The sequence below is a fragment of the Eulemur rufifrons genome, chromosome 2 (assembly GCF_041146395.1).
Source record: "Eulemur rufifrons isolate Redbay chromosome 2, OSU_ERuf_1, whole genome shotgun sequence".
Lineage (NCBI taxonomy): Eukaryota > Metazoa > Chordata > Mammalia > Primates > Lemuridae > Eulemur > Eulemur rufifrons.
Genome location: NC_090984.1, coordinates 58997524 through 59013101, shown reverse-complemented (window position 1 = coordinate 59013101; position 15578 = coordinate 58997524). Strand labels below are relative to the sequence as shown.

Below are 15578 nucleotides of genomic sequence, written 5' to 3'. Positions count from 1 at the left end.
ACCCCCAAAAAAGTTTGTGCCAATGAAGAAAACTAAGCTATATGTCAAGACTTCACTTGATTACTGCTTTCTGGCTCTTTGCTGATACTTATGGTGGCTTAGTTTCTTGTTTTGGGTTGTTATCTAAGACTAGGCAGCTATTTTCTTTGGCTCAGGAAGGTTTTTTTTTTTTGTTTTTTTGTTTTTTGGTTTTTTTTTTTTTTGAGACAGAGTCTTGCTGTTGCCTGGGCTAGAGTGCCGTGGCGTCAGGCTAGCTCACAGCAACCTCAAACTCTTGGGCTTAAGCAATCCTTCTGCCTTAGCCTCCCGAGTAGCTGGGACTACAGGCATGTGCCACCAAGCCCGGCTAATTTTTTCTATATATTTTTAGTTGTCCAGCTAATTTCTTTATATTTTTAGTAGAGATGGGGTCTCGCTCTTGCTCAGGCTGGTCTCCAACTGCTGACCTCAAGCGATCCTCCCTCCTCAGCCTCCCAGAGTGCTAGGATTACAGGTGTGAGCCACCGACCCTGGCCTCTGAGAGCTTCTTAAGAAAGGATGCATACAATATAAATTTCTTGAGGCTTTGTGTGTCTTAAGAAGTATTATCCTATCTTCACTTTTGGTTAATGATATAGTTTAGTAGGTATAAAATTCTTGGTTGAAAATCATTTTCAGCTCACAATTTTGATGCCATTGTTTGTTATTCTTCAAGCTTTCAGTGTTACTTCCGAGAAGGCTAATACGATTCTATTTCCAATGTACATACATAGCCTATTCTCTCTGACACTTATAGAATCATCCCTTGTGTTTTTTTGTTTTTGTTTTTGTTTTTTTAGACAGAGTCTCATTCTGTTACCCGGGCTAGAGTGCAGTGGCGTCATAGCTCACAGCAACCTCAAACTCCTGGGCTCAAGCAATCCTTCTGCCTTAGCCTGCCGAATAGCTGAGACCATAGGCATGCGCCACCATGCCCAGCTAATTTTTTTATATATATATATTTTTAGTTGTCCAGCTAATTTCTTCCTATTTTTTTAGTAGAGACAGGATTTTGCTCTTGCTCAGGCTGGTCTGGAACTCCTGAGCTCAAACAATCTGCCTGCCTGGGCCTCCCAGAGTGCCAGGATTACAGGCGTGAGCCAACGCACCCGGCCTATCCCTTGTGTTTTGAAATTTCACAGCAATATGCCTTGGTATGACTTTTTTATTTTTTCCCCCTCTTTGCGTTGAGTTGGGAACTGGGGGACTCTTAATCTCAATCTCATATTCTTTAGGGTTGGGATGTTATAGTCTTTGATCATTTTCTTCCTTCTATTTCCTCATTGATCTCTTTTGTTTCTGAAATTCCTATTCAGTATGGTGTCAACCTCTTGAGTTAAATCTGTTGTTTATCTTTTATTTCTCATCTCTTTGTCTTCTACTTCCAGGGACTATTTCTTAACTTTATTTTCTCGTCTTTTATTGAATTTTGTTTTATTTCAGCTATTATTTTTTATTTCTTAGAGTTTTTATCCTCTTGTATCATAGGTATAGTATATTTATTTCTCTTATGGGAGGGGTTTTTATTTAAACTTTTTTTCTCCATCCTCTGCATTGACTCTTAGGGTTGGTTTGGTTTCTCTCTTACATACTGGAGACTTCTCAAAAATCAAAATGAGGACTGACTGGAATCTCTGCATGAGTGGGACCTCTCAACTGGTAGGCATTACTGCAGAGTGAATGGGCTTGCTCATTCCATGAAAGACCCCCAAATGTCAGTATCTAAACATGTTTTCTTTGAATTCAATCAGGATGTTCAAACAAAATCCTCTAATTCTTGTCTTTGGGGCATTCATTTCTAGTTGTCATTCAGAATGTACTTTCATTTAATTCCTCAATATTTAACATTTGCCTTTTGCTGAGCCTGGTATCTGAGCCAGAAGGCTTCCTGAGCCCAGTTCTCCAAAAAATGTTTTTTAAAGAAGGTTAAAATCTTTTGCAGAGGAGTTAGGTCTTATCTTGGGGTTTCTGAGAAATAGGGAGCTATCTCTTGATCTCACTGACCAGACTTATGTTTTCAGCCCTGAATGTATCCACATACATACACACCTATTCCCTTTTCTAATACTTAGTGCCTCCTGAGTTTTGAGCCCATGGTAGGCTCTATGAGGTTTGTACAGTAGGCTCTCATATGAGGCTTCCGCATCCACGGGTTCAACCAATCATGTTCAAAAATCAAAAAACAACACTAAAAGAAACAATACAACAATAAAAAATACAGTCTAACAACTGTTTACGTGGCTTTTACATTGTATTAGGTATTGTAAGTATCCTAGAGATGATTTAAAGTGTATGAGAGGATGTGCATAGGTTATATGCAAATACTGCACCATTTTATGGGTGAGTGAGCATCCGCAGAGGGACTTGAGCATCCGCAGATTTTGGATTCTGTGGGGGCCCTGGAACCAATCCCCTATGGATACCAAGGGATGACTACACTTTTCATCAGTATTTTCCCAGTGAGAGTGCTTGTCAGTCACTTAGAGTGTAACTCCCCCAGCTCTGCTTACTACTTTACTACTCTGTGTTCTCTTTTCATTTTCCAAAAAAACTGTTGAACTCTTTAAACCTAAATATATTCAGAAATGATACTTTGCATCACTATAAATTGAGAATTGTGCCACTTGTCAAAAATTTAAAGTAGCTCTTAAAAATAAAGGTAATGTAAGCACAACTGTTATTAAATTGTAGCGGGTTTTAAGGACTAGCACCAAACATATATTCTTTATGTAATCAAGAGGATTAAAAGAGAATTGAAAACTATACAACTTTTTAATTCTGTAATTGAATATTTAAAACCACTTCTGGGTTCTACCTAAAATCATCTTTGGGTTATGTACTTTCTGAAAGCTTATCATCCTGTACATACTCTGTATTCATTATATAAGCAACAGCTAATCTTTGATGTCAGTAACAGTAGTGATATGATATATAGTAAATTGTTTAATAAATAGCCATTTCAGTCTTGAATAATAATGGCAAATATGTAGTAGTTATTATTAGCTAGGCACTATCCTAAGCACTTTATACACATTAACTCTTATTTATGTATGTATGTATGTATGTATTCATTTATCTATGGGACGGGGTCTTGTCTTTTGCCTAGGCTGGAGTGCAGTGGCATGGTCATAGCTCACTGCAGCCTTGAACTCCTGGCCTCAAGCAGTCCTGTCTTGACCTCCCAAAGTGCTGGGATTGCAGGTGTGAGCCACTACGCTTGGCCCATGTTACTCTTTTTTTTTTTCTTTTCAAATAATGACACCCCCATGTTTCCCTCATCCTGTTTCAGTAATTTTATTTTTATTTATTTTTTTAATAGAGACAGGGGTCTCACTGTGTTGCCCAGGCTGGTCTTGAACTCCTGGTCTCAAGGGATCCTCCTGCCTTAGCCTACCAGAGTGCTGGGATTACAGGCATGAGCCATCACACCTGGCCCCCATTACTACTCTCTCTCTTTTTTTTAATGTTATTTTATTTTTATTTATTTATTTATTTTTCTAAAGATGGGGTCTTACTCTGTTGCCCAGTCTGGAATGCAGTGGTGCAATCATAGCTCACTGAAGCTTCGAACTTCTTGGCTCAAGCAATGCTGCCTCAGCCTCCCAAGTAGCTAGGACTATAAGTGTGCGTCACCACACCGATTTACTTGTTTTTGTTTTTCGTAAAGACAGGGTCTCACTGTGTTGCCCAGGCTGGTCTGGAACTCCTGGGCGCAGGCGATCCTTTCACCTCAGCCTCCCAAAGTGCTGGGATTTCAGGCATGAGCCACTGCACCCAGGCAACTCTTAATTCTCACAGTAACACTTATAGATAAGAAGATAGAGAAGACTGGAGCACGGAGAGGTTATGTTACAAAAAGTGGTGGAGCCAAGGCAACTCTGGCTTCAGAGTGAGCCCTTACCTAGTAGGCGAACTGTTTCCCTAAATACAGAAGACAGACTGACAACTTGATACCTATTGCTTGTAGTTGCTGAAAGAAATTTCCAGTAAATTTAAGAAGTCCCAGTACTAACATCCTACCTGGAAAGATTGTCAGGTGACCCTAAGTCTCCTGACAGCTAAAAATCAGAAACCTTGCAAAGAAATCCAGTTTTATCTTTAGGACCCTAATAAAGGTACTCTTTTACCTGATTTGTTAACTAAAAGACATAGAGATGGTAGAAAAATAATAACTTTATTTATTCCAAACTAATTATATCCTAATGAAAAAATATGTATTTTAAACTAACTTGATGTATTTTAATTATGTTTTATTTTCAGCACCATTTTTTTATTTAAAAAAAGCCTAAATCATTATTACTAGTGTAGGACTGCCTACGTATTTGTGTGAGAATTTTGAGGATGCCAAGTCTCAATAGTGAAGTTTTGAATATAGTGATGCATACTGTGCATCAGTTTTATTGTGATGATTACAGATAATAAAAAATTCCCGTGTTAACTAAAGACTTGAGGTGTGTTTAACAAAAGTTTGTGAAGGAGAGACTACTTGGTGTCAGTCACAGTGTTAATTTAAATGTGTCACAGGAATTTTAGCATAGTGGTTCAGAAACTTTTTTGAGGCAGAGTCTTACTTGGTTGCCCTGAGTAGAGTGCAGTGGCATCATCATAGCTCCCTTTAACCTCAAACTCCTGGGCTCAAACGATCCTCCTGCCTCAGCCTCCTGAGTAGCTGGGACTACAGGCACTTGCCACCATGCCCGGCTAAATTTTCTATTTTTAATAGAGATGGGGTCTCACTCTTGCTAAGACTGGTCTTGGACCCCTCAGCTCAACCAGTCTTCCTGTCTTGGCCTCCTAGAGTGCTAGGATTACAGATGTGAGCCACGACATCATGCCTAGTTCCGAAATGTTTCAATAACGGGACCCCTTTACATTCTTAAAGTTTTCGGGACCCCAAAGAGCCTTTGTACAGATTGTGTCAAGTATATAGAGAAAATCTGGCCTCATACATAAATGAAACTAGAAAAGGGAGGATATCCACATGTAAAAGAATGAAGTTGGGCTGGCCCTCATATCATACATAAAAATTAACGTAAAATGAGTCATACATCTAAATGTAAGAGCTAAAACTGTGAAGCTCTTGTCAAAGTAGAAGAATAAATCTTCGTGACCTTGGGCTAGGCAAAACCTCCTTAGATATGATACCAAAGGCACAAGACCGTATTAATAGATAAATTGGGCTTCTTCAAAATTAGAAACTTTTGTGCTTCAATGGACACTATCGAGGAAATGAAAAGACAATGTATAGAATGGGAGAAAATATTTGCAAATCACATATGATAATGGACTTGTATCTAGAATATAAAAACTCTTACAACTGAATAATAAAGCAATAACTTGATTACAAAATGGGCAGAAGATCTGAATAGGCATTTCTCTAAAAAGGTGTAAAAATTATCAGTAATCTCGTGAGATGATGCTCAGTATTGTTAGCCATAAGGGAAATGCAAATCAAAACTATAGTGAGATACTAATTTACATCCATTAGATGGCTATAAACAAAAACAAAGATAATAACAAATGCTGGGCAGCATGTAGAAAAATTGGAGCCCTCATAGAATCTTGTTAGGAATGTAAAATGGTGCAGTCGCTTCAGAAAACAACCTGGTGATTCCTCTAAAAGTTAAACAGTTACCATCTGACCCAGCAGTTGCTCTCTTAGGTATATACCCAAAAGATAGATGGCCACACAAAAATTTGAACACAAATGTTCACGGCAGTATTATTCATTAAAAAAAAGTGGAAACCTGAGTGTCCAGCAGCTGATGAATAGATAAAATGTGGTATATGAAATACTCAGCAATAAAAAGCATGTAGTATTGATACATGCTACAACACAGATGAACCTTGGAAACATAGTAAAATAAGTGAAATAAGCCAGAGAGAAAGGCTACATTTTATATGATTCCATTTATGTGAATTGTCCAGAATAGACAATCCATAGAGACAGAAATTAAATTAGCAGTTGTTGAGGGCTGGGGAGCAGGCAGGGATAGATGGAGAATGATTGCCGAGTAGAGTTTCTTTTGGGAGAGGAAAATGTTCCAAAATTAGATTGTGGTGATGATTGCTTAATTCTGAATATACTAAAAACCATTACATTGTATACGTTAAATGGGTGATTTGTATGTTCATTCTATCTCAATAAAGCTGTTTAAAAAATAAAGAGAACTAATAGCTGTGAGGTTGCCAAGCAGGCGTGTACCTTCAGCTTGGAATTTCTATTAGGAAAAAGATTATACATACCCTGGGTAAATACTGAAGTCTATTCCTATTTTGCTAGTGTGAAAAGAAAGTGACTAAATTGCCCACTCTTTTCAGAAAGGAGAAGATGAATATGCCAACGTTGATGCCATTGTTGTATCAGTGGGTGTTGATGAAGAAATTGTTTATGCCAAATCAACTGCCTTACAGGTGAGAGGTTTACAGGACTTTTTAGCCTTTAGAGTCATTGAATAGTCTGCACTGTTCAGTATGGTAGCCCCATTAAAAATTCAATTCTTCTGTCCCACCACCTGTGTTTAAGGTACTCAGTAGTTGCTACTGGCAAGTACAGAATATTTCCATCATCACATAAAATTTGGTTGGATTTAGCACTGATTTAAGACTTAAGGAAAATGTATCAATCAATATGGATTTAACTGCATATAACAGAAGAACCTAAATAACAGTGGGTTAAACAAAATGTATTTTTCTTATATATCGCCTTCAAGGACCCAGGCTTTCTGCGTGGTGCAAAATGGCTGCTGGAACTCCAGCTGTTTCATTTGCATTCCAAGCAGAAGAAACTGGGAGACCTCCGTCTGTTTTTAAGAAAACTTGTTTGAAGTCTTATGCAATACTTCTACTTATGACTTGTTTGCCCTACTTAGCTGAGAGAAAGGATGGGAAATAGAGTTTTCATGCTTGGTTGTGTGCCCAGCTAAAAATCCAAAGTCTTTGACAGTAGAGAGAAATGAATAATTGGTGGGCCATTAGCAATCTTTGTAGAGGTAGAATGCACAGTTTCCTGACGTTATTACTCTGTCTGATTTGATGGTTTTTATTATGGAATAGTTCAGGCATATAAAAGTAGATAAAATAATATTAATACATTGAACCCCCATGTATCCATTATCTTATTCTAACAAATTGTCAACTGGTAGATTTCATTTCATTTATATCCACATCAAGGCTCTCCCACCCCACATTATTTTGAAGTTAATCTCAGATGTCTTATTTTATCTATAAATATTTGTATATGAGTCCATTAATTTTTTTAATCTGTAAATACTGTTATTATTCTTGTCTTTTCCCATAGACATGGCTTTTTGGTTACGAACTAACTGATACTATCATGGTCTTCTGTGATGACAAAATCATTTTTATGGCTAGCAAGAAAAAAGTAGAGTTCTTGAAGCAGATTGCCAACACTAAGGGCAATGAGAATGCTAATGGAGCCCCTGCTATCACACTGCTTATACGAGAAAAGGTCAGTTTTAATAAAGAATGTATCATAAATGTGAAAGAATGTTTAAAAATGATGAACAGAAATGCCTTATAGGAATTTAAAAGAATTCAAGGGGAAAGTTGTACTTGACTGTAGTTGTAATTACATGGTCTGTCACATCTTCATTGTTAGTTGGGAAGAAAAGAATTCAGTAACTTTATCAGTTCTGCAGCAGAACAAATGGGCTATAAAATTCTGGTGAATACTAACTTTATCTGTCCATTCTTGAAGACGTTTGGTTTGTTTTCATCTGAGTACCTTAATTAGAGCAAATAACCTTAAATATCCTTATGGAAACTTAGACGTACCTTCTTTCCAGTTTTAATCAAATGTGATCTTTTTTGTCATACTGCCCACCCAAAATTTTTTATCAGAATATTGTTTACCTATGTGTTTGAGTTGCTTAGCTGTTCTTGAAGAAAAAGAATAGCTTTGTCAACTTATGGCACTTTCACTTAATTATATAAAAATATAGAAAAGAAATTTTGTGCTAGGTTTTGGTATGTTGCAATTTACCCTAAAGAAGTAGGTGGAGATGGCGGGAAAATTTATTCCTTCCATAGTTTAGAATATTCCTTTTTGCCTTTTACTAGTAGAACATATGTGTCTAATTTTAAAAGTGATTAACAGACCCCTTTTCTTACCTGTGGCACTGATAGAATGAAAGTAATAAGAGCAGCTTTGACAAAATGATTGAAGCCATTAAAGAAAGCAAGAATGGCAAGAAGATTGGCGTGTTCAGCAAAGACAAATTCCCTGGAGAGTTCATGAAGAGCTGGAATGACTGCCTCAACAAAGAGGGCTTTGACAAAGTAAGAATACTACTAGAAAGCAGCAAATTGAGAGTTGAGAAGACAGAAGTGTGACGGGCTTCCATAACAGTGTAGGACATTTGTTTTGAGAAAACTGTATTTGTTCACATTTTCATCCCCTTTGGCTGAGCAGTGTGCCAGTTTTGACTTTTCAGTCAGGAAATGGGACATATAGGAGACAGACTTTCCAATTTAGAGTTACAAACTGAGAAAATCTGTTGTCCAAAAAATATTTTTATTTTCTTTCCTCCCTGCCTTCATGCCTGTCGTCCTTTATCAGCCTTTACAAAAACCTCTAGAGAGGGACCTTTACGTTTTAAGTAATAGCTTAATAACCCTTTAGAACACACATGATGACCTTGCAAAGATCTATTTCAAATATTTATTCAAGAAGAGAATGTTTGAATATTTTGCAAACTACTGATAAATGGTTTGCTACCAAGTATTATCACTGATAATATTCAAATTGGGAGAGATGCATTTCTCTAGCAGTTCTGTATTTGCATGTTAGAAACTTACCGCTTTGACTGCAGATAGATATCAGTGCTGTTGTGGCATATACCATCGCTGTAAAGGAGGATGGGGAGCTGAACCTAATGAAGAAAGCAGCCAGCATCACCTCTGAGGTCTTCAACAAATTCTTCAAGGAAAGAGTAATGGAAATAGTTGATGCAGATGAGGTAAACGGAGAGTGAAGGGTCTTTTTACTGTTTTTTGTGTTTTTTTGTTTTTGAGACCGGGTCTTACTCTGTTGCCAGTGCAGTAGTGTCATCATAGCTCACTGCAACCTCAAACTCCTAGGGTCAAGTGATCCTCCTGCCTCAGCCTCCCAAGTAGCTGGGACTACAGGCACTTGCCACCACACCCAGCTAATTTTTTTTTTTTGTATTTTGTAGAGACAGTCTCGCTATATTGCTCAGGCTTCTTTTTTTCTTTTAGAGTCGAGGTCTGACTCTTACTGAGGCTGGTCTCAAACTCCTGAGCTCAACCAGTCCTCCTGCCTCAGCCTCCCCAGAGTGCTAGGATTACAGGCGTGAGCCACTGTGCCCTGCCCCAGTCTTCTGTTTACTGCTTTAACGAAGCAATAATAAATCCCTACCCTGCAAATTTTGGGGTGTATGTTCAGTTTCCTTTGACACTTAAGTTGGTGGTAACTGTGTCATCTCTTTCAAAATAACTGTAAACTTGCAGTATGATTTCTTGAGGTTACTCCTTATTTTACTTGAGAATCCTTGGAATAGCTGTGAATCCCACATATTGTTCTCCAAATTTGCTTTGCATGTATGCCAATATATTATCTGGCACATAAATCATTTCATGAGACTTTTGTCTTTTATATCATCCTGTATGATATCAGGATATGTGTTGTTTTCAAATGATAACATCCAAATACTCCTCTTTGCCACCCTCTAATAAATGTCATTTTATTTGTGGGTACTCTTACAGAAAGTTCGACACAGCAAACTGGCTGAGTCTGTGGAAAAGGCCATTGAAGAGAAAAAGTACCTGGCTGGGGCAGACCCTTCTACTGTGGAAATGTGTTATCCTCCTATCATTCAGAGTGGTGGCAACTATAATCTCAAGTTCAGTGTGGTGAGGTAAGTAGGAGAACTTCAAAATATAGCAATGAGAGCACTTTAACTTTTAGCCCGTATTTTCTTTGATTCATTCCAGAATTCTGAAAAGTAGTAGACAGAATAACCAGTAGTCTGCCTTCTATATTTTCTTGTCTTATTCTGTGCATATTTCTGTTTTATTTCACATAATTATTCATTTCTTTAGCCTTTGATTGTAAGCATTTTTCCAAATTCTTGAAAATGCTAGAAAAATGTAAAACATGCTAAAAAATGTAAATGTTATTAGCTGTACCATAATGTAATTCCTCCTCTAATTTTAAAAAATATTGTAAAGAATGCAGTTTTTCCTGGTGAGTCTGAAGAGGCTAATTATACCCCATAATTCATAGAGTATTAGTGGATAACTGACTGCTCACAGATATGCTGTTAGACTATAATGGATTCAATACAGTATCTCCTTTGTATTTTTAGAATATAGTACTCACCTTCTTACTGAATTTTTAGCCTGAAAGTTTTAGTTATTAGTTTTTACTCCAGAGACTTTATAAACTGCTTTGTTTAAAAAAAAAAAAAAAAGTTTAGGTCCTTATTTAGCCACAGTTTTGGGGTATAGTAGGGGAAAGTAATGATTACAGATATTGGGTGCCAGTAATACCCTGGACTTTGGTAGTTTTGGTAATAAAATGCTTTCTTTTTTGGTCTCTAGTGATAAGAATCATATGCATTTTGGGGCCATCACTTGTGCCATGGGTATTCGCTTCAAATCTTACTGCTCCAACCTTGTTCGCACCTTGATGGTTGACCCTTCTCAGGAAGTTCAAGAAAATTACAACTTTTTACTCCAGCTTCAAGAGGAGCTGCTAAAGGAATTAAGACATGGTGAGGTGCCTTAGAAAAGAAGATTTGGAAATCATGTTAAAAAAAATGTCATTAGCATTTATGTGAATTTATATCCCTGAGGTGCTCATATTAAAAAGAGAGTAAGATTTACTAACCTTGAATCCTAGCATGTAGGTCTTAAATCTGCTTTTCTTTCAGGTATGAGTGGTCATTGTGGTTTACATTGATGTTTGCAGAAACCTCTCTGACTTGTTAGGCTTCTAATTCCAGATCTTCATAAAATATTAATACCTTGGCCATACTACCCTTCCTTAGTTTAGAAAGTTCTGAGAACTAGTATCTCTACCAACAGAACGTATGATGATAATCCTGCATAGAATGGATACCAAGGATACTAAGAACCTTAGTGTGAGAATAGAACTAGTAACAGCCCTGCTAAGAAAGCATGTAATTATCTGAAAAGACAACAGAGTGCTTGACTCCTCTTGGGCCTTGGAGTCTACACTCTTAGTTGGCTCAGTGGAACTTTATGCTGACCCTCTTTAAACTATTATATAAGCCCACCCATATTGCCCAGAGCTCTAGGCACCATTCCTCCATAGTATCTCTAAGTCAGTCTTAAGAAATCCTACTGGGAATCAGCCATAGATGGTTCACTGAGGACAAAGAGCCCCCTGAGGCCACCCTATCCAGACTACTATGGCTTGACATATCCATTCATAGCCTAGATCCTGAAAAATGAAGGCCAGAATCCTTCTAAAAGTAATTCACCCATTTGGCAGTGAAAGGAACAGGCCCACCACAAGGGCCTGTTTTTCAAAATGTTTAGTAACTTTAATGTGACCTGGTGTGGTGCCTTACACCTATAATCCCAGCACTTTTGGGAGGCTAAGGCAGGAGATCACTTGAGGATAGGGGTTCAAGACCCCATCTCTACAAAAAAATTTTTAAGAAATGAGGCCGGGCGCGGTGGCTCACGCCTGTAATCCTAGCACTCTGGGAGGCCGAGGTGGGCGGATCGTTTGAGCTCAGGAGTTCAAGACCAGCCTGAGCAAGAGCGAGACCCCATCTCTACTAAAAATAGAAAGAAATTATATAGACAGCTAAATATATATATAGAAAAAATTAGCCGGGCATGGTGACGCATGCCTGTAGTCCCAGCTACTCGGGAGGCTGAGGCAGGAGGATTGCTTGAGCCCAGGAGTTTGAGGTTGCTGTGAGCTAGGCTGACGCCACGGCACTCACTCTAGCCTGGGCAACAGAGTGAGACTCTGTCTCGGGAAAAAAAAAAAAAAAAAAATTTTAAGAAATGAGTCAGACGTGGTGGTATGTGTCTGTAGTCCCAGCTACTAAGGAAGCTGAAGCGGGGGATCACCTGAGCCCAGAAGTTTGAGGCTGCAGTGAGCTATGATTGCACCACTGCACTCCAGCCTGAACAACAGAGCAAGACCCTGTCTCTATAAAAAATAAATAACTTTAATGTGATACCATTTATCAACTCTTAAAAGTATTTCACTTAGACCAACTGGGGTTCCACAGTCCCCCTGGATCAGTAATTCTCAAACAGTATCAGAATGAGTAGACTTTTTTTTTTTTTTTTTTTTTTTCCTTGAGACAGAGTCTCACTCTCTTGCCTGAGCTAGAGTGCCGTGGCGTCAGCCTAGCTCACAACAACCTCAAACTCCTGGGCTCAAGCAATCCTACTGCCTCAGGCTCCTGAGTAGCTGGGACCACAGGCGTTCGCCCCCATGCCCAGTTAACTTTTTCTATATATTTTTAGTTGTCTGGTTAATTTCTTTCTATTTTTTTTAGTAGAGACGGGGTCTCGCTGTTGCTCAGGCTGGTCTTGAACTGACCTCAAGCGATCTTCCCGCCTCGGCCTCCCAGAGTGCTAGGATTATAGGCATGAGACACTGCGCCCGGTCTGTTTTAAAAAATGCAAATTTCTAGTCCCTATCACCCCTGACATTCTGCATTACTTATTTCATGCTTCAGAAAACACTGCCTTAGGGGAGTTAATAGGTGAACAAAAATTCGATTAAAAAATATTTTTGTTTTTTATCTTGAAAAATACTTTCATGTCTCCTTTCTGTCTTGTTATTAGGTGTGAAGATATGTGACGTGTATAATGCTGTCATGGATGTGGTCAAAAAGCAGAAGCCAGAGCTGTTAAACAAAATTACCAAAAACCTAGGGTATGCTGTGATATGCATTGTCACTCACTCAATTTTCATGACTCATTGGTCAGTCTACATTCTTAGACCAATTGACTGATTCAACTAACATTATGGACTGTCACCCTTAACTGTGTGCCTAACACATGCTGTTATCAGAAAAAGTGAGACAGATTTAAGTTCTCTTCCTAGGTATATGGGGTGGAGATTTTTCTAGACCAATGTAGTGTTTCATGGCTGGGCGTGATAGCTCACGCCTGTAATCCTAGCACTTTGGTAGGCTGAGGCAGGAAGATTGCTTGAGGCCAGGAGTTTGAGGTTGCAGTGAGCTATGATGGCACCAGTGTACTCTACCCCAAGCACCCTGTCTCCCAAAAAAGTACTGTTGTAGCCATTAGGTGTTCCAGGATGGAATTACAAATATTAGGAGATATTGCATACTGTATTTCCTCTCTCTGTTCACATTTGCAAATTAAGTATTCTGAGATGTCCTAGCGTTCTAAGCATTTTTTTAATTTTTTAATCCAGTGTTTCTCAAATGTGTTTGCCACTGAACACCTAGAAATACCTAATAACATATCACAGAACAGAGGACATTTTGGCAAACAAAACTCTAGCCATCTCTTTAGATGAAAGCTAGTCTGGGCTATAGAGTTTCTTTCTGGACTTCTTTGCACAAGATGAAATACATTGACCTATACTATGTCTTATAAATCTAGTTATTAACATTCTGCTTAAAATTGCTTCTCTTAATCTAGTTATTATTGTCTTGCTAATGTACCCCTTAACAGTCTCTGCTAAGTTGTTTATAGGAACACTCCTAACTGGATTTTGTGGTAGAAGATTAAAATTTAAATGTGGGCCGGGCGCGGTGGCTCACGCCTGTAATCCTAGCACTCTGGGAGGCCGAGGCGGGTGGATCGCTCAAGGTCAGGAGTTTGAGACCAGCCTGAGCAAGAGCGAGACCCTGTCTCTACTAAAAATAGAAAGAAATTATCTGGCCAACTAAAATATATATATAAAAAAAAAGTAGCCGGGCATGGTGGCGCATGCCTGTAGTCCCAGCTACTCGGGAGGCTGAGGCAGTAGGATTGCTTAAGCCCAGGAGTTTGAGGTTGCTGTGAGCTAGGCTGACACCACGGCACTCACTCTAGCCAGGGCAACAAAGCAACACTCTGTCTCAAAAAAAAAAAAAAAATTTAAATGTGGGTAAATAAGCTAAAATTAAGAAGGCTTGACATAATAAATGTTACACGCGATACTTAATTAGGAAATTATTTTTCATCGTGGGATTATACAAAGTTGAGAAGCCAAAGACTATCTTTGAATCCTCTTCTTAACTGACTTGTCAGCAGGGATAAATCAGTTCAACATGTTTGCATGTGTTACCTTGAAAATTGAAATGAATATTTTATACTTTGTCCATGTTAGAGATCTTTCAGCCTGTTGCTGATGTTTATGTTTCTTTTCAGATTTGGGATGGGAATTGAATTCCGCGAAGGCTCTCTAGTAATCAATAGTAAAAATCAATACAAACTGAAGAAAGGTAAGTTTTACATGCATGCAGTAGGATAATACTTTTTTCAGTAATTATCATTAGCTTTATCTCACTTTCTTTATAAATCTTACATACCTCCATCCTTTCACAGCCACAGACTGATTCCTGTTTTGCTGTTTCAGGGATGGTTTTTAGCATCAATTTGGGGTTCTCAGACCTGACTAACAAGGAAGGGAAAAAAGCAGAAGAGAAAACCTATGCCCTATTCATTGGTGACACAGTGCTTGTGGATGAGGTGTGTATTGCCTCGTAAACCTTTGAGTGTTCATGAAGTGAATTTTGAGGCACATTTTGGACCTCGTGATTTTTTAATTGTCTTTGTTAAATGCTGGCTAAGGGGAGAGATCCATGTGACAACCTGACCTAATACAGCTAGGAGTAAAGATTGCATATAGCCCAGGTACAGGGAATGACTTAAACAAAGCTGGTTATCATGTTGTAGCTTGAACCTTAATAATGATATTATCAGGAATTAATTCCAATAATGGAACTGCTTTTTTTATGATAGCTTTATTGAGCTATAATTAATATATTATACAATTTACCCTCTTAAAATGTACAATTTAGTAATTTTTAGTATACTTGCAGTTGTGCAACTTTCAGAAATAAACCTTCAACCCAGCCAGGCGAGGTGGCTCACTCCTGTAATCCTAGCACTCTGGGAGGCCAAGGCAGGAGGATCGCTCGAGGTCAGGAGTTGGAGACCAGCCTGAGCAAGAGCGAGATCCCGTCTCTACTAAAAATAGAAAGAGGCCAGGCATGGTGGCTCACGCCTGTAATCCCAGCACTCTGGGAGGCCAAGGCGGGCGGATCATTTGAGCTCAGGAGTTTGAGACCAGCCGGAGCCAGAGCGAAGACCCCATCTCTACTAAAAAATACAAAGAAATTATATGGACAACTAAAAATACATAGAAAAAATTAGCCGGGCATGGTGGCGCATGCCTGTAGTCCCAGCTACTCGGGAGGTTGAGGCAGTAGGATTGCTTGAGCCCAGGAGTTTAAGGTTACTGTGAGCTAGGCTGACGCCATGGCACTCTATCCTGGGCAACAGAGTGAGACTCTGTCTCAAAAAAAAAAAAAAAAAAAAAACCTTGAACCCATTAGCAGTCA

The 15578-nt window shown here is 38.7% G+C and overlaps 1 protein-coding gene across 1 annotated transcript in view; it reads left to right on the top strand.

The window, feature by feature from the left end:
- The window catches only part of SUPT16H (SPT16 homolog, facilitates chromatin remodeling subunit), a 35195-nt gene that overhangs the window by 3992 nt on the left and 15625 nt on the right, over positions 1-15578 (top strand). The window contains exons 2-10 of the mRNA XM_069463066.1: positions 6340-6432; positions 7319-7489; positions 8167-8319; positions 8853-8999; positions 9766-9917; positions 10603-10775; positions 12841-12931; positions 14383-14456; positions 14591-14703. Coding sequence (XP_069319167.1) covers positions 6340-6432; positions 7319-7489; positions 8167-8319; positions 8853-8999; positions 9766-9917; positions 10603-10775; positions 12841-12931; positions 14383-14456; positions 14591-14703 — 1167 coding nt within the window. The remainder of the gene's footprint in view (positions 1-6339; positions 6433-7318; positions 7490-8166; positions 8320-8852; positions 9000-9765; positions 9918-10602; positions 10776-12840; positions 12932-14382; positions 14457-14590; positions 14704-15578) is intronic.